Source organism: Nymphalis io, chromosome 8 (genome assembly GCF_905147045.1).
Source record: "Nymphalis io chromosome 8, ilAglIoxx1.1, whole genome shotgun sequence".
Lineage (NCBI taxonomy): Eukaryota > Metazoa > Arthropoda > Insecta > Lepidoptera > Nymphalidae > Nymphalis > Nymphalis io.
Window position 1 is genome coordinate 3,041,266 of NC_065895.1, and position 20,331 is coordinate 3,061,596.

The 20,331-nt window shown below is 34.6% G+C and overlaps 1 protein-coding gene across 4 annotated transcripts in view; it reads right to left on the reverse strand.

Annotated features, from left to right (window-relative positions):
• The window catches only part of LOC126770195 (serine/threonine-protein kinase NLK), a 117,445-nt gene that overhangs the window by 36,511 nt on the left and 60,603 nt on the right, over positions 1 to 20,331 (reverse strand). For all 4 annotated transcript variants that reach the window (XM_050489451.1, XM_050489454.1, XM_050489450.1 and 1 more), the window contains exons 2-3: positions 13,932 to 14,061; positions 11,120 to 11,175 (exon numbers count right to left, since the gene is read on the reverse strand). In XM_050489451.1, coding sequence (XP_050345408.1) covers positions 11,120 to 11,175; positions 13,932 to 14,061 — 186 coding nt within the window. The remainder of the gene's footprint in view (positions 1 to 11,119; positions 11,176 to 13,931; positions 14,062 to 20,331) is intronic.

Here is a 20,331-nt window from a genome sequence, read left to right on the forward strand (position 1 = left end):
TTCGCCCACGAGGGGGCAGGTGTTCGATATTCTATGTCCTTTCCTGTACACCTGACAACGTGTATATAATTTCATGATGATCAACCGCTCAAGCAGTTAACACGTGAAAACATAAAAAAGAAACTCACTTTTGCATTTATGTATTGTATTAGTTAGTATTAATAAATAAGAAAAAAAGCTAGAAGGTACTCTTTTGTCATTATGTTCATTTTTTGTATTCATGCTTATTATGCAATACCGTAAATATTGCATAATGTTAAAGGTTTAAAAGACCAAAAGATTTTTAAGGGAAACACAATTGGTACATCATAAAATCGCCTAGATGTCGTCCTGTGAGATTTTGTTCCTCATTCATGACGAATCATCGTTTAGACTATCATATCTGTGCACTTGAATATGACACATTGTTATAACAAAAACAGAAACAGGAGTTCAAAGCATCTGTTGTCATGGAGAAGAAACATAAGTCTCTAGTGGTGGAAGAGCTTCGTGTCAGTTCGCCTCCGTTGGTACCGAATATCAATTCTATATCTAGGCGATGCAGCATATTTCTTGCAGAGCCAGTAACTATGCTTACATTTTTATAAATTACATACGCCAATATAAAATGTCTTATTAAATCACAGTTTATCAGACACAAGCAGACCCGTGGGAGATGCGTCAACGTTTAAGTCATATCTGAATCATCGCCAAACGTCATAAATAATCTGAACAAGAAAGAGCTATATTGTCAACAAAGAAAGGGCCAACGCAGTTGCGGCGAGGAAGTTCATCATAATTTTCATTACCGAGAATAATAAATAACAAAGGACATGACATTTTTAATGTTATGGACGTGTGGTGCAATTTGTACTAATTGCGAATACAGCCTTTTCTTTGTTTCTCGTTATCGACGTTTTGTTATGTGAAAGCACGACAAAAACTTTCGCAGTTATAATAATACTTAATTGATTGATACAATAATTATTATACAAAAGGTTTTTTTTTCCTCAATAACGGTAAATAATACAGTAATATACAAAAAACACCCTGCTCAACAGACTGCCCTGTGGAATTTATATATCATTGTGCCTAAGAGGGTTGGTGCTAAACGATAAAAAACGAGGCTCAGTCTATGAGCTAAGTAAACACCAGTTCTTTGGTCAGCAGTCTCTCAAAAAGTCCTTTTATAATATTACCTAACTACCTAATACCTGGCATTCATTGCAATGCCTTTTTATTTATTTATTATAAAATATGCAATACGAGTCGGGCACTATCTTCTATACGTTGAATACTATACCAACAACCTTTACGCAAGTACCAACAACTTTAAATTTAGTACAAAGTTTGAATTCGGATGGGCAATACGTGAACTCTTAGGGATACGATCAACTAAGCACTAATTTTATGGCCATAGCCACCAGGTTCTGAATTCACGAACGAAGTCGAATTATCTATATCTAACTAAATAATCCATTATTAGTCGATAATACGTCTTCATTTGTCAAACACTGATGACCGTTAATTCTAAAATCAAATTAATCAGACTTTGATCAGCAGTTTAGAAATTGAGGGTATTTCTCCCAAGAAAACACTCGTCACAAACACGATAGTACATCACACTGAATATAAAACCTCAAGATCTATATCTGTCTTAAACCAGAAACAATGTTTCTTATCTATATTTATCTATATTTTTAAATTGACAGAGATTTATTGTTGAAGCTTTTCCCCGTCAGGTTTATATATTTTATAGTTTGTCTTTGTTTTTGTAAGCTTTGTATGGAGATTTTTCTATCTATAACAAGCAGGCAGATGTGCGTATCGGCCATTAGGACAATAAGAATAAAAGCCATTTATTGTATTTTCTTTGTCAATGCGCTAATAATAACCCTATTCGTTCATTGACCCTATAATAACCACTGGCAATAGTGTATATGCATTAAAAGGTCAATTCTTATACAGGCCAGCCATGCACAAAGGTCTATCGCCAGTGATTGGCACTAGGAATACTTGAAGAATGACTGACTGCCTCGTTGGTCTATGTAAGACCGCAGACCTGGAGGTCCTGGGTTCAATTCCCAGGTCGGGCCCATTAAAAGTTATTGGGTTTTTCTGTCAGAAAATTCTCAGTGGCAGCCCGGAGTCTGGAAGTTGGAAGTGTGTACACTCCCGTGCCTCGAAAAACAAGTAAAGCCGTTGGTCCTGCGTCTGAACTCTTTTCGGTCGTATCGGATTGCCGTCCCATCGGATTATGAGAGTTAGAGAATAGAGTGCACCTGTGTTTGCGCACATACTTTTGCACTATAATATCTCCTGCGTAGTTGGCTAATCTCTCCTGAGATTGGCCGCTGTGGCCGAAATCGGTCTGGAGGGCAATATTACTTGGAAGAAAGGAAATTTATTCTAACAATTAAAGTTTCCGAGACGAATATACATTTACAACTTTACCTACTAAAATACAGGTGTATGAACTTGTGTGATCATTAACAGTGACATCTCAGTTATTATAATAGAGAGATTTACCTTACTAACGAACGAAATCTAAAAAATCACAAGCTCTAAACGTTAAAATTTAACAAATACGCGATAAACATGAGGCGGAACTCTATCACGAGGAACATCCACGCAAGTGAGATTCTGAAAATATCACACAATTCCATCCACTCCCTAAATAATCAGTACGAATGTATGAATATGATTATTACTATGGAATATGGATATTACGATGTAATAAATAAATGAATATATTATCAAAGCGTAGAGTGTAATATTGAAGTTTATTAAATATTTATATAAAGATTTTGCCAATTAATAAATTAGTTAGATATTATTGTTTTCGTATATCTTGAACGCAAGATTACTTTCCGACTTGAAAATTACCGAACAAAAGAGTTATTTCATAGAATATATACATTTTTATTATAATAAAAATAGAATTACTGCACAAGGGCACAGTGATGCGTGACGCGTCGAGGTTAAATCAGGCAAGTCGACCCACGCCGCTGCTAATTAAGAAACGCACGCTCAGTCCGCTGCACCTCGAAACCGACTCATCGCGAACAGAGACAAAGCACCCAACAAATGACACGTCCTCGAGCAATGTTAAACCGTTTAGGAACAAAGAACCTAAACTGATGATAATTCTTTTTTTTTTTTATAGAATAGGAAGGCGGACGAGCATATGGGCCACCTGATGGTAAGTGGTCACCAACGCTCTTAGACATTAGCATTGTAAGAAATGTCAACCATCGCTTACATATCCAATGCGCCACCAACCTTGGGAACTAAGATTTTATGTCCCTTGTGCCTGTAATTACACTGGCTCACTCACCCTTCAAACCGGAACACAACAATATCAAGTATTGCTGTTTTGCGGTAGAATATCTGATGAGTGGGTGGTACCTACCCAGACGAGCTTGCACAAAGCCCTACCAAAATTCGTCCTGTAAATATCGCTTACAAAATTGCTTGCTAATATTAGAAGTCACCATCATCATCCCTAACCAATTTATTTGGAATTTGCCACCTGACTAGCATCAACCCTTCTTGAAAATTATTTTGCTGGAGGAAGTTTTCTGTTACCATATTGGTTGTTGGAAGTGCTATATGGTGATGATATTAACTGATAAGCTAAACAAAACAGTATATGGGGTGAGGTGGCTCTTTTCTACTTTAATCGAAACCACACAGCAAAATTACCCGCCACATAACCACACGAACTATTATTAGGAGTAATATCCATAACCTGAGAGACGATCAGTCTGAAGTAAACAAAGGAGTCTTAAAATATTGGCGTCCAAAAGGAATGCGGGCTAGAACGCCCGTTGAACCCTAATAATGGAATATTTCTCCAACAAAGGCGGCGTAAAGTCAGAAGTACTTAGTGCAATCATCGCTCAGCCTTGCTTCCCAACTGCCAATTTTCCTTCTTTGTTTTCAAACTGGATGTAAAAAAGGAGTTTGAATTTTAAAAGCCATTTCGGTGTTAAATTGTTATTTGCAGTTTATGAGTTTCAGCGTATTTTCGGACTAAAAAATATAAAACAACGTCTACGCTAGCCAAGGAATTTATTTGGTATTGAATATCGGTTTAGTACGAGTATACGCAAGGTAGCTGTCGGCATTGTCTATCATTCATGTGGCAAATAAACAATACATAATTCATCGTAAGTAATGAAATTATTTACATATGAAAATAATAAAGTAGACTTGAATCCTGCATGAGTTTTTTTTATGCAGGCAACATATTTATATGCCGACAGATTAATTTATATTATTAATGTAAGCATATCATTCAATTTCAAAAGAGTAATAAAGTAAAAGCGTTATTTTTCAATCAATTTCAAAGTTAGCACCACTAACCACAATGATGTTAAATATCGCTATTTTAAATAGGAATAAAATATAATTAAAGAAAATATATAATATTTTCCAATTTGCATAAAACATATTTATATTAAATACAAGCATTAGCATTTTATTTATGAAAAATAAGGTCATCGGTGTTAAAAGAAAATGCTTTAATAATGTATATGTAATATATTGCTAAATATGCATTGACAAAACGTTAGTTAAAAAAATAAAAATAAAATTGTAGATTTATGAAATCAATTTATTACTCGAAATAATTTATTATTATTATTATTAGAGTAACAATTATTTCACAATCGAAATTTCATTTAATTACAATAATTAGTGTCAATTGCTATATTCAAAGAAAGAGCTGAACATTAATTAATTCGATTCGATGGGAAAGTTCTAGATGTGAAATGAATAAAATCTTCGTAATACAAACGCTCGCTATATTAAGATTCAGGAACACCTTCAAGTGTAACTAGATTTCTAGTGTTGTTAGAGTTCACGATAGATAAGTCTGATATATATGATCTATGAGTAGAAATTGTTGATTAGAAAAATTATGTTTTATGTTAGTTTTAAGTTATAGTGATAGAGAAGTTCCAAGGTCGACTGAGTACCAACCATTGTGCACGTTATTCTTGTAACATACACCAAATTACTCTGTCCTATATTAGAGAACAAAAGGCATAACTTAGATCCTTTCGTTGGTGACACATTTACAGTGTAATGAAAGTTCATGCAGTGTATGGTACCCGTTTCTATACGCAAAGGTGGTTATTCAACTTTAAATAGTAGAAGACAAAACCATCGTACAATATATTTGTTAAGTTTAATCCTTAATCACTGAAACATTTACGAGAAAGTATTTTTTAAGAACAGTATTTAACAATTTCTTCATGTTCTACGTAAAACATGTAAATGTAGTTCTCTGATTGAACACAACAATATCCCAAGCAAAACATTCACGAGTAAGTATTTTTAAGAAAAGTATTTAACGATTTTTTCACGTTCTATGTAAAATGCAAACAAATAAATGTAGTTCTCTGATTGAACACAAGAATATGCCAAATAAAATATGGAAACACCGCAATACTTTACTTTGCAAAATCGATATTAACTTTTCCGTTTGCATTCAACTCGAGAAGTTTTTCAAGGATAACATATGTTAGTATTTCCACCTGCTCTTTTTGTAGAGAATAACTTGTTACGGGTCCTCGTGGGATTTCGTACGAAACTTGTGATTTATTTTGTACACTAATGTTTCTTTAATAAAGCATTCGAAGCGTAAAATTGTCTTTTCGGTCGCCCTCTCCGTTCGTTTAGCTGTGATTCCAAGCAATAATTAAATTTTAATTTATTGCCTCATTATATCGGACTATCTATTAAAATGGTGTAAATCATTCCTAATATTTAAATATAAATTTAACGATTTTTAATATAATAGAAAGTAGTAAATATATTTATTATTATCTGTTATTTATATTATAATTCCATATTTACTGCGCATACAAAGTTGTATTTAAGCATTCATAGTTAACTTCAAATATAATTTATTTATAAATATTTGCCATAAATATGTTATAATATAGCCTAACTGAATTTAATCTTCTAGTTTAGTTTGGAGCAGCTGCTTGTTCTACCAAGCTCGATTAGTGTGTTTTTTGTAACGAAGTGATAATTACCTGACTAAAAATAAAATGTTTCGTTAATCGAATATGTATTCAATTGCATTTACCCTTGTCGAAAAAATTACGCACTGTCGAGAGTTAGAAGACCCCTAATATCAATGGTCGAAGGGGAGCGAGTCGTAGGGTAGGAGCCAGCTGACGCCCTCTACGCGCCGGTGGCGAAAAATAATGGGACGGGTAATTGTATTAATTGTATTCGCTTTCCTCTTAAGAGGTTAAATTTTATAGTTTTATATAAATTTTAAATGTTAATTACGTATAAGGTATTACGATTATACTATTCTCCATTTTTAAGACATTTTACAACGATGATAGTTGATATTATAAAGATGATTATAAACTATTGTATTCGATCAAAAATAGTATCAAAAAATTATTTTCATAATTAATATGAAGCATTAAGACTTACTGACAAATACTTAATTATAAAATAAAAATATACGCTCAAATATACATCCTGAACCAATCGCAATATGATGAGTAAAAAAACTCATATACCTACTCAATTGAGGCTTACAAGGCAATATTATACAGAACGTGATAGGCATCGCGTTGAAATGTTCATTCAAACCGAACCTAAATACATTCGCGCTAAAAGATAAAGATCTACCTACAAGAAGCAGAAACTTCGTCTTAAGTTCTCTAAACTAGGGTTGACAACCGCTCTTCTTGCGACTAGTTTATATAATGTCGGGGTGTGTTGATATTGCAAATCTTATACTTTTGTTCTAATATAATAATTATTTTTGAAAACTCTTTCGTCTTAGAGTTATTAAAGACTAAAAGACATATACAGCCAACGATTAGGATTTAAAAAAAAAAAAGTTTTTATTATATGCCGTCGGCCGCTTAAGGGCCAAAAACACGGCGCCGGGTCCGGACGGTGTTCCAGGGCGTGTTCTGTGTGACGCCTTGGAATACCTGGGTGCAAGGCTTCGGGAGCTGTTCGACGAATGTCTGAGAAGCGGGCAGTTCCCGAAGCCTTGGAAGCAGGGGAAATTGGTGCTGCTGCCGAAGGAGGGTCGACCACCGGACTCCTCCTCGGCATACAGGCCGATAGTGCTGCTGAACGAGACGGGCAAGTTGTTTGAGAAGATTCTCGCAGCCCGTCTCGTTCAACACCTCAACGAGGTCGGTCCGGGTCTCTCAGATGCTCAGTTCGAGTTCAGGGCGGGCCGTTCGACTGTCGACGTCTTGAACACCCTGAAGACTCGGACCATGGAAGCGGTGGCCCAGGGGAAAGTGGTCCTGGCGGTGTCGCTAGACGTGGCAAATGCCTTTAACAGTCTCCCGTTCGAGACGATCAGGGAGGCACTCCGATACCATGGGGTACTATCTGAGGAAGCTGTTGGAAGCGTACCTCCAGGCCCAAGAGGTCGTCTGGGCGGGGGGCGACGGCAAGTTGGTCCGGCGTCGGGTAGGCTGCGGCGTTCCACAGGGGTCGGTTCTCGGCCCAATTCTGTGGAACGTCGGTTTCGATTGGCTCTTGAGAGCCCCGTCCTTCCCGGTATGGGGTGTTGTGTTACGCAGACGACACCCTCATCACCGCGACTGGGCGGGACTTTCGGGAGGCGGCCGCCTGGCCGAGGTCGGGACGACTCTCACCGTGAACCGAGTGGAAATGCTAGGCCTGAGGGTCTCCATCTCCAAAACGGAGGCTCTCCTCTTCCACGGTCCACAGAAAGGCCCCCTATGCGGGGCGAGTATCACCGTCAACGGGACGGTGATCAAGGTGCAGGCCCAGATGAAATACCTGGGCCTGATCCTGGACGGACGATGGAGATTCGGGCAGCATTTCGTGTAACTCGGCCCGAAGCTCGTCAAAGAAGCTACCCAACGTGGGAGGACCGGGATCGCTATGCTGGCGCTTCTATGCCAGTGTAGTGAGGTCGATGGCACTGTACGGTGCCCCGATATGGGTGGACGCACTCATCGCACAAAACCGGGCCCTCCTGCGGAAGCCGCAGGTCATAGCGGTGAGGGCGATCAGGGGATATCGTACGGTGTCCTGGACAGCGGCGACTCTCCTCGGGGGCGACCCGCCCTGGGAACTCCAGGCGGAGGTGCTCGCGGAGGTGTACCGCTTCCGGGCCAAGGCGAGGGAACGCGGCGACCGTCCAGGGTCGGCGGAGGTCGGGTGGATCAGGGCTCTAGCCCAGCAAGCCCTGAACACCCGATGGGTGGAGGACCTGGGGTCCCCCACGGCGGGTCTGGCGACAGTGGAGCCGGTACGTCCCCACTTGAGTCGCTGGGTCAAAAGGAAACGAGGCACGCTCTCGTTCAGGCTGACGCAGGTGCTTACCGGACATGGCTGTTTCGGTAAGTATCTGCACGAGATAGCGCGGCGGGAGGTGTCACCCTCCTGCCACGAGTGTGGTGCGCCATTCGACTCGGCGCATCACACCCTGACGGAGTGTGCCGCGTGGGGGCCCCAAAGGCATTCTCTGGCGGCGGTTGTTGGAGGAGATCTCTCCTTACCGAGCATCATCGACGCAATGCTCAGAAGCGAGGGGTGCTGGTAGGAGATGATCTCCTTCTGCGATAGTGTGATGTCACAGAAGGAGGCTGTGGGGCGGGCGCGGGAAGAAGATGCCGCTGCAGACCCGATCCGCCGGAAAAGACCGGGGAGAAGAAAAAGGCGCTATGCGCACCTTCTCCCCCCGCCACAATAGGCGCCGCCGGGACTAGGAGTGGTTCACAGTACCCTGGGAACCCTCCCTAGAGAATGGAGGCCCGCATAGGCGGGCCAGCCGTCAGAGCGCCACGGTAGCATGCGAAAGCGATCCCGTGGCGCTCTTCGTTAAGACGAAAAGGGTACCGCTGGTTTTTTAGTGGGTATCCCGATGTTCGGGACGCACTCGGCTCCTTGGACACCGGCGAATCCCACATACCCCCCCACTGTTCCCGTGGGGGAAACGCGTAATGCGTTTTTCCAGCTTTAAAAAAAAAGGTTTTTTTTTATAATATTTAGATTTAGTAAGTACTATCGATATCTTATGTAACCTTGGTTTTCGCGACAAGTCTTCTTTGAGGAATCTCTTTGTCTTTTTGCTGGAAGAACACGAGATCTCAAAATCACGTTATCGGTTCAAATCAAGTCGTGACGAGCTTGACATAAAAATAAGATTTACTTTTTATCATTAAATTTCGAAAGAAAAAAATACTTTTATCATTTTCATTTATAAATAATAATTTCCTTATTGAATTTTATTGCAAGCTTTTGGGAAAAAAGAAAAAATATATTATATTATCGTTATCAAATATAGCCGCAGACAACCCTACTCAAAGCGAGTTCGGGCTATGAACAAAGAAGCGAAACGAGACGAAGGGCGAACGTCCCCGGGCGGACGAAAATTCGATCAAATTCCGTCCTTGGCTCGCCGTGTCAACGACTCTAACATGACGCCAATATAGAAAGTGCATTAAAATTGGCTAAGACTGAAACATTATATTTAACATGTAATACAAGAGTAACGCCGGTACGTAATGCTTTACAAAAGCACGTGAATTGTTTTATGTCAAATTGTGAAACATATGCAATTTTGAATCGTATATAAATTGGATGAGATACTATATTATATATTAGTGTGACCGAAAATATAATTATTTATTTTTATTTTATTGGGAATTATAATTATCACATATCTCCAAAACGTGCAGTTTATTCCACCACGCTGTTTTAGTCAGGGTTTCCTCGCAATGTATTTATTCAACACGTAGCACGAAATGAATTATAAACATAAACGTGTGCATAACATGAAACCCCAATAAGCACCACTTATCCAGATTGGAATCCGCGATCTACAGTTAAAATACACGTATTCTATCCACTGGGCTATCTTGGTTCTTTATAAAAATATATTAATTAAAAAAAAATATTAATTTAGTTTTCATTTCATTATGTCCACGTGTATTTGTTCGCATGAACTTTAGACATAATGAAACCTTTGGTTAAACTCTGATTTCCTTAGATAAAATGTATCAGTTAATTTTCAAAACAAATTAATATCAATGTAGTAAGACGATTCAAGAATATTCGCGTGCTTTATCTTTAATTATCTTTGGCTTCTTTGTAATACTTATTAAAACAATTGGAATATGACAAAATGTGCCCATGCCAATAAAAATATTTATAAATTTCGATGCAAGACGGCAGACGATTCTGTGCCATCTTGCGCACTCAACTCGCATATATTCGCAACTCTGTAAATCTCTCTCTGCAATCTTTACGGTGAGAAAAAAGTCCGTGAACATAAATTGGCTTAATTTGAATATTTTATAATTACTCTATTGTACTTACTTATTTAGAATAATATAAAAACGACAAAAAAAGAAAATTAAATATAACGTGTAACGTAAACAAATATAGCTAATGTAATTTGTTCATTCAAAACAATAAAAATGTTTTTGCTGTCGCTACCACGATTAGTATTTTCCGCAATTCATCTTTTCCGCAATCATTTATATTTAACATATTTTTTTAAATAGAATGTTAAGTTGTTTATTATGTAATTATTAATACATACATAATCATTGTATGTTTTGTCGCTGGACAGACGAATATGACCTAAATCGGTCAGGTGAGTCTGTTAGCGATTGGTTAGAATTAACACGATCACTAGCAGATGCACAAACTATTACAAAATTTATTAGACTACATACTTTTATACAGAGATCTTTTTTACCTTACTTGTAGAATATTTGATTGTTTGGTTTTGTACGAGTTGTTATTCATATTACCAAAATTTCCAAATTAAATAAAACAAAACAACAAAGTAACGGCTATAAATCAGTTTCAACTTAATGTTTTTAATTCAATCATTTTAGAATATCCCAAAAACGTGATTAATGATTAATATTATTTCTTGGTACGTAAGTTTTTTGATACTTTAAATATTTTAACATTTAAAGTCAATCACTGTTAAGCCGTCAGACGACAATCAACTTAAAATACTAAGGCAATATTTTTACGTTTTTGCCATGCGATTGTAGTCCTTATTAACGTTGACAGCTATGTTACATAGACTTTGATTAGCCTACCAGTAAGTAGACGTCGATTATAGATTATATATATAGTAAAAGGATACATTTCTTGAAAGAAGTCGAGGCTTGGTGGCTGGAGTATATCTAACGCCGATAATACCTGAAATTAATAAAATTGTTATAACATATGACAATTATTTTCTCTACATACGTACATGTACACCAAAACACACACATAGGTAAAACAAAGTTAAGCCTTTAAATCCGTTTGCATTATTCATTTAAAAAAAAGCAAGTGTATCCGCATTTAAATATCGGTATAAATACATTTGTACATAAAGACAGTAGTGTGACAATATTTTAATGGATATATTTCTATTTAAATTTTTATCGTGTAAAAAAGGGATTTTATTACATACAATTAATTTATTTCTTAAACTACGCCAATAATGTAAGTAGGCAGCGTTTTTTTCGCTATTTTTTCTGTTGCGATCGATACGGACCTTTCATAGTACGATAGTTTATAGTTCCAGTCCGGACGCTTTCCAAGTGAACGCTGCCAAAACATGAAAACTTTGTAACAGATTTTTAGAACTCCAAAAATTCGTCTTTGTACAACAATAGTAAGTAAATTTAGTTAGTCTTTTGTCATACAATATTAATGCGGGTCAAAATAAAGAAACAAATTAATTTAATTTTTTTCTATAAATAAATATTGCCGTTAAAACTTTTTTTTAATTTGGATCATTTATACTAATATTAAAAGGCGAAAGTCCTTCCATCTGTCTGTAACGCTTTCACGACCACTGAACCGATTTTGATGAAATTTGAATTAAACAAGCCTGAACCCCAAGAGAAGACATTGGCTACTTTTATACTAAACGCCAACTAGGGGGAGTACGAAATAATTTAATAAATATGATCAAAACACGAGAGGTAAGATATTATAAAACATGTATGGTACATACGGATTCAACGCGTGCATCAGCTTGATTATTTTAATATTTTTTACTTAATTATTTATAAAATGTATATCATTGGTTTTTTCACAGTCGTATCGTGTAGTTGGTATATTAACAAACTATGTATCTAAACTGATATATAGAAACCATTATGCATAATTAATTTTGTAACTTTAACAAGTCACGCACATATATATGACATATTGCATAGTATGGTTTTGTTCATTAAATAACACTGGATACGTCACAATAATATTAATTCTTAACTAAAATTAATTAATTAAAATTATAAAAAAGTCTAATAACTTCAAATGTCGAGCAAATCTAAAAAATTATAACGTCATACATTCTAAAAGCAAATAACGTATCAAACGAGAATAATTCCCGTCGTCTCAACCACTTCGCAAATGATTTCCGAGAGTATTTTCAACAATTTTGCACAAATTCAGTTCCCGCTACGGAGGATCCAATTTTCCAGTTTCAATGCAAATCCTGTTTAAACAAGGCGACAAATACTCGGCCACCACAAACAATACACGTTGATCGATAAAACATACAAGGGAAATGAATAAAACATTATCGTAAGCCGCATTATAATTATTATGGAACGATAAATATACAAAACTATCAAAATAACTTTCACCAACGTGGTATATATTAGTTGAAATAGTTATCATTATTATTAGATAGGTCTTATCCTATTTTATGATGAGTTTTAGTGAAAGATTTTTTTTTATGAAATTGATAAGGCCTACTATCAAATAGGACACCTCATGGTAAGAAATATTAACCATCCCGTACATTATCAATGCGTCACCAACTTTGGAAACTAAGATGTTATTTCCTTTGTGTTACACTAGCTTACTCAATCAACATATACTTTATTCAAGTAGGCTTTTACAAGGACTTTTGATTTGTTGTTTTAAAATTATTTTTTTAAGACTTTTCAAATGACAAAGGAAAGTCCTGTCTTTTATGTTAACGATTTTTAAAATTGTAGGAAATTTTTTATTGATTTATTTCATGACAAGAGATGAAATAATGAGCGATTTTTGAATGGGTATTCAATGATAAAATATATAATTAATTGATGGTAACATAATGAAACTCTAAATAGCTAATAGCAAATTAGGAAAGAGATACAACCACAGCTGCCCAAAGTAATTTTTCTCGGTATATTAGGCTAACAATTAATATAATAAAGATTTAAAAAAAGAATAAAGACGTAATGGCCCAGTTAATCTGAACCGACGATTTCGAGTTCAACGAACCCGGGCAAACAGGACTGGATTTTCATATGCTTAATTTATGTTTATAATTCATATCGTGCTCAGCGGTGATGGAAAACAACGTGATGTATCAAATGAAAATTTGCCACATGTGCATCCACCATTCCGGATTGGAGCAGCGTAGTGGAAAACCCTAAAACACTACACACACACCTCAAAAAAAGGAGAGGCCTTAGACCATCGTACAGTGGAACATATGCAGTTTGTTACTTTTTTTTAGTTTTACTAATGATACAATAATAAAATTAAATAATTGTATGCTTAGAGTTTATTCAAAACAATATCAGTTTTGTTTTTTATTGTTGACAGTTAAAAGCCCGTAACGTTACAGCCTAAAATACATTTAATTAATATTTGTACGAATTCAATAGTCCGGACACGTAATTAAACATTTAAAACCATTAGTTGAGGCAATTACTTTGATGATTTTGTTACGTTATATCAATACAGTCTTAATGATAAGAGCTATAAGCACTTGCATGTTTAAATAACTATGATAACCGCGCCTCAATTTGTAAAATGAAAATTGTTTAATTAATTAAACCATTGGAATTCCCATCGCAATCGTTGAAGAATTACTTATCATAGTAGGGATTTAGTTAAAAAAAAACTTACTTAAATAGAATTGGTGGCATCGGTGGGAGCAGTTCAATGATTATACTTACATTTTCATGTTTAAAGAAGCAGAGCATCTTCAGCTCGCGGAAGACACGTTTTGAGGAGACGAGCGACTGGAAAACGTTGGGCAGCTTCTTGAGAGCGACGCGGCGGCCATCGCGCGGATCTGTCACTGCCCTGTGGACAAAAACAAACATTGACGTTTACTTTACTACTATATAATTAAAATAAACCATATATAATTATTATTATGTAATTATATGTTGATTTGATCAAATCAAATGGAGGAGCCGAGATGACCCAGTGGTAAGAACGCGTGAATCTTAACCGATGATCGTGGGTTCAAACCTGGGCAAGCACCACTGAATTTTCATGTGCTTAATTTGTGATTATAATTCATCTCGCTGCTACTACCAATTATATGTTTACAATAAAGGAGCGGCTATACTAGCGACTTAATTCCGAACGATAGATATATACATATACATATATACATTGGATGAATTATCTCTGTAATGTACATATATATATAAACATTACAGAGTTAATTCATCTTAAATCCGTAAATATACGATTTATGTTTTTAAAAAACAAAATTGAATCTCAGTTATTACTTTAATCTTGATGTAGAAATGATTACTTCTTTAGAAATAGTTAATACATCTAGCATTTATTGATTGGACTCACGTTTTATTACATTCATAAAATAATTATCATGTATTACAACATCAGACATAGCTATAGCGATGAATTAATTAATTACAGTTTCTAGAAAAACTTTAAAACTCAAAGTCATATAAAGAATATATATTAAAAAGGAACTGTCAGCAAAAATGTATCACAATGCACGCTATAAATAAAAACTTAACAATGTCAAATGTCACTGAAATTGAGATGGGACAACCTTGAAACTATACAGAGCCCAATACAATAAAAACAATTTATATATTAGACTGTTTTTTATACCTTACTTTCAAGTCTATTAATAATGTAAATGCGAAATTTTTAAAATATGTATATAAGCACTCCACATAATACATTTTCTAAATAACCTTCCAAACTTTACAAATATAATTTAATTTTTATAAAGAAAAAGTTCGGGTCGTTTCACAAAGAAAATAATAAGAATTGAATGCGTTCGTTTCGACATACTGTTCGATATACGAGACGACGATAACAATCGACTTTTGAATTTGTTGAAATCATATATTTTCACGTTTCAAACTCTCGATTATGGAAATATGTTATTTTTATAAAATTTAAACATAAAATATTCATTAAGTTTTTATAGTATAGTACCTAACATAGATTACAAGAAACCTAGGTCCTAAGTTGCAAATGAATCGGATAATAAAAACTTATTTAAGTTTTATTTATTCGTAACTATTATAAACAATTTTGTTTAACTTATGTATATAGTTAAATTATCTGTGACCATTTTTGGATTTATTGTACAGATTCGTTTATTTTTTAAAAAACACAATTAAAATGAATTCAAAAAAAAAACAAATGAAAATTTAACAAACTATATATTAATTAGTAATTAATTTAATACCAACATCAAAAAGGTTTATTACAACGGAATATTAATTACTCATAAATTATACATGATTCAATTTTCTCATATAACTGCATTTATAATCACAACTTATTCAAGATCCCGTAACAGCGCAACGTAGATTCAAGATGCAAAGTAGATTCCTCCCGCTTAGTTTCTTTCGCCGGTTCCTCTCATGCCTGAGGTATTTCTTTCCGAGACGGTGGTAGATTTTTGACGATAAGCAAGTGTAACGCTTCTATAATGAATATAAATTTTTGAATTTGATATTTAGCTACAACGCCACTGGGTAAGGACTTATTTGGCTTTTCCTCAGCGGTATATTTAAAGTAATGTATTTTTAATTAATTATATAGTAACTACAGTATTCAATTGAATACGATTAAAGTACATAAAACTTTAAGTAATCGAGTGACAAATAACATGAACAATCGAATCGAACGAGCTGTTTTTTATCGATACGTAAAGTAATTGATATTGCACGCCATTATTTCGTCACACCCATACATAGCGTTCAATGCTAAAGTCCCGTTTCGGTAACATTGAAAACAAAGACAGGAAACGTTGAAGGGTCATAGGAGTTACGGAGGCGAGTTCAACAACTTTATTATAAAGTTTTTCTGTTCTCGATGACCGATCGTTTTTTTTTTATTTTATTTATAACTTTGATTGATCCCTCGTCAGCTGTCGTCTTTCTTTTGATGAATTTTGTAGGAGGATAGATAAGAATTCTGAAGTTAAATTGGATAAGGTCTCGGCCTTAGCCTCTGTAAATTTAAAAAGGATATTTTACGTCATAGGTTTATCAATTCAGTATCCACTGGCACATGAAATATTATATTTTTATCATGCAGTCACATTAGCTACATTGATAACGTTAAGACAGACTTATATATTTCATAATAGCAATGAAAGGTATCGGGAGCACAATTTGCTATCTATCCAGTAGCGAGCCTTACTTTATTATGAATACGATATATAATTTATAATTCTTGAACACTATGTAAACATATGTATAACAAGTAACAGTCTGTGAATGTATCACTGCTGGATTTAGGCCACCTCACCTTTTTTGAGGAGAATGTTTGGAGCTTATTGCATTGGGTTGTTTGCATAATTATATTATTAAAATATATATACTTTAATCTGCTTCCAAAATATTCCTACTAACCAACCTACTATACAAACCTATACCAATACTCATTACTATACATTCAAACTTTTTTCAAACAAATGAGTTAAAATAAATAACAAACATTGGAAATTACATCCTAAAACAAACTTCATTCCAGACGAATTGTTCATTTACGAAAAATACAACGAAAACAAAAAATAAATTACGTGTGTCAACATCTTTATTTACACAGCTTTAAAAACATTGCACCTTCCGTATAACGTATGGTAAATGTTAAAATAAAATCACCTGGTATGTTTGTGCATTTAAACTTTATGGAATGCTGGAAACAATAGAGGTACCTACTAAGAAATGGAATCAACTTAAGTATTTATGGTTTATTGATATCTATAAAAGAAACAAATATTGGCACACGTAGGGTGTAACATTCGAATATACAATTAGTTTTTTTTTAAATGCTTCACGGTCACGGTAGCGAGTGTAAGCGATCCCGTGGCGCCTCCCAGTAGACGGAGTGGGTACCGCTGGTCGTTTAGTGGTAGCTCAACTCCGGCGAGCCCCATATAAACTTAAGGTAAATGCGTTTTTCCATCGAGAAAAAAAAGTAGAAAAACGGGTCTTGTATTATTATCAATGCGCTTATATTAAAGTTATCTAAGATACCTAGTAATTACACTAACTCACCATTCAATATTAAAGTATAAATAAGTAAAGAAAAGGCCCGTAAATACCCCACGGCTTTTGAGAAACTTTGAAGCTAACTACACCACATTGTTCAACTGCAGGTTGGTGGAAATACACGTGGAATATTCCATACATGCAGGTTTCCTCACGATGTTTTCCTTAAACGCGCACAGCGACATGAATTATAAACATAAATTAAGTACATACAATGAAAATTCAGTGATTCTTACACGGATTTAAACTCGTGCTCTTCGGTTAAGATGAACCACTCGGATATGTCGTTTTTATTCCATTGTTTTAATTTTTATTGTTTTAGTTGTGAACTTAATATATCGAGAGAATTATTATATTGAAAAGATGTAATTGAATATGTTTGCTAATTAGATATTAGAATCCATCTCGGCTCTTCAAGCTTAATAACATTAATAAATATTATATTTGCTTAGTTGCAATATAATAATGGATAAAAGTCTGATACCGAGACGGGCTTGCACAAAACACTAAGAGCAAAGTTTGTATGACTAATGCATTTTTTTTAAACTACTTACTTAATCTTGCAAAACCTTTTTGTATTTCAATAATAATAACGAATTCAATAAATATACAATGATAAATATATAATATAATATTATTATAGGTTTTGGAATATTTTTTAAACATGCGAATCGAATGCACTCGACATTTTTAAATTGCATCAAATATGTATTACAAACGAAGCGGCTTCGACGAAATCAGTTCAGTGATTTTCGTGATCAGCTCGAACATACAAACGAACGTGCTTTGAGCAGTTTGTTTTGTATCAATTATTCATTTTGTATTTTTAACATTATTCAGAAAGTTTTTAAACCACAATATTCCGCTTTCTTTGCGAGTACTTACGTTACTTAAATGAAATAATATATATTATCTCGTTTACAGAATAAAGATTTAGAAGGTGGTAGGTAGGGCTGTGTGCAAGCCCGTCTGGGTAAGTACCACTCACTCACCACATATTCTACCACCAAACAGTATGCTTCACAAATATCACATCAGTTTTTATTTAAACAAATATTTACAATAAAAAAATAATGACACATAAAAACATTTGGCCCATCGGGTACAATCCAAAAGTGGGCCTTACCGCTAATGACTGATATCTTCCAAGATAAATACATAGTTAAATAAATATTAATGAATCTTTACTTCACATAAAATTAACTTATTCGTTTATAAAATCGAAATGTTGTCCGTAGTATTCAACCACTTTTAAATGAGAAGGGCATTCGGAAATGTATATTTTAATGGAAAACCGGCTCGATTTGGCAGCGGGAACCGAACACGATGTATTAGATAGGCACGAGGGATCCCACTGGATTCGCCCTCTCTTTCATATATCAAATTATGTGATTCATACTTTATATAAGACGTATAAAGGAAACAGAGGAAGACTGCAGTAGATTTCCATTATTAATTTGAATCAACGGGGACGTTTTAAAAATTCTATTCATCCAATAGCATTTATTTTGTAGATTTTATGACATTTCGTTGAAATTATATTCAAATTGAAATTTTAAGAGTTGCCAGATTATGCTCAGATTAATAATGTGATTTACATTTATTTCCGAAAATTCCGACGATGAAATTAATTATAAAACTTGTAAATAAAAATGGTGACGACAATATATCAAGTCGAATCTGTTACTTTTACCCAGCTAGACGTCCTGGAAGCCGTTGCGCTATAAACGCTTCGACTTTAAAATATCATTATATTATATTGAATTATCCCATAGAAGTATTACCCTAATCATTAGTCTAATTTCAAAATTTAACGTCTATCAAGGATTCTTGAAAGTTAACTATTCCTCCAGGAAGTCTTAGGGTATAGAGTAACAGGCAGTTTACAAATTGCTCATTAATTCTATGGAATAAGATTATTCTAAAGGACAAGATACTCCAAGCATAAGTGTAGCGTGTTAAAGATCATATATAACATGTATGTAAAACTGTAGAAAACATCTGTAACTAACTAAATTAGTGAAAATTAAATTAGGAGTATGAAAAGTAAACAAATTATCAATCAAGTTACTTATGGCAGTAACACAAATCCCTAGAGAATCAAGAGGGAAATACGCCGGCTATAAAAGCAATTAAAAAAACCAGATTATTATTAATCTGTCTAACGAATTTTGAAACTTAAGAAAACTTTTCTTACTGGATTATTTTGTCACAATGACCAAACCTCAATCGGTTGTATGGAACTTGTTTAAAATTTAGTTAAAATGTGAGACCCACAAATACTAATGGCTGAAAATAAATCTTGTATTTAATAAACAAAATAATATACGAACTAAGACTGTTTAAAAACTGCTGCAACATTGGCACACATATAAACTTTAATTGCAAAAATATCAGACGATATATTTTACCAAATGTGATCTTTGAATGAATAGAAACGTGGGTCTATCGATAATAATAAAAAGTAATAGTAAGGTGATATAGTAATATTATAAAGAGTTTATCTTTTCGAACGTGCTAATCTTAAGAATCGCTAAAAGCTTTATGTATTAGATAGTCTGTTTAATTAAGAAGGTTTTATAGGCTATATAACTTCACGCTACGACCCTAAGGGGCGGAACAGTAACCATAAACACGAACCAATCTGGCAAACTGTATCGGGATTACGTTACTGAGATGCACTTCGTTATGTACTCATCATATGTATGAAACTGGAATGTATAATCCAAATTTAATGCGGATGAAACTACGGTATACAGCTGGCGCAGTTTGAAATAGGAAAACGGTTAAAAGGATATATTATATATGTATGTATATAAATAAATATATATATTATATATGTATATATATAAATAAATCAACCCACAATGAAGCATTTCTCCTTAACAGAAGAGGTCTTTGTCTAGTTATTGTTCTTACTTTTTTAAATATATTTTATTGTTGTTAAAACCGTATTTTAAACATGTTTATTCGATTTAAAACTTTAAACACGTGTTGAGTAATACCGGATAATTCGTTTCCTTTATAAGGAACAAGATTAAACTCTTATAGTTCACAGAACGGAAATAAACTTTTC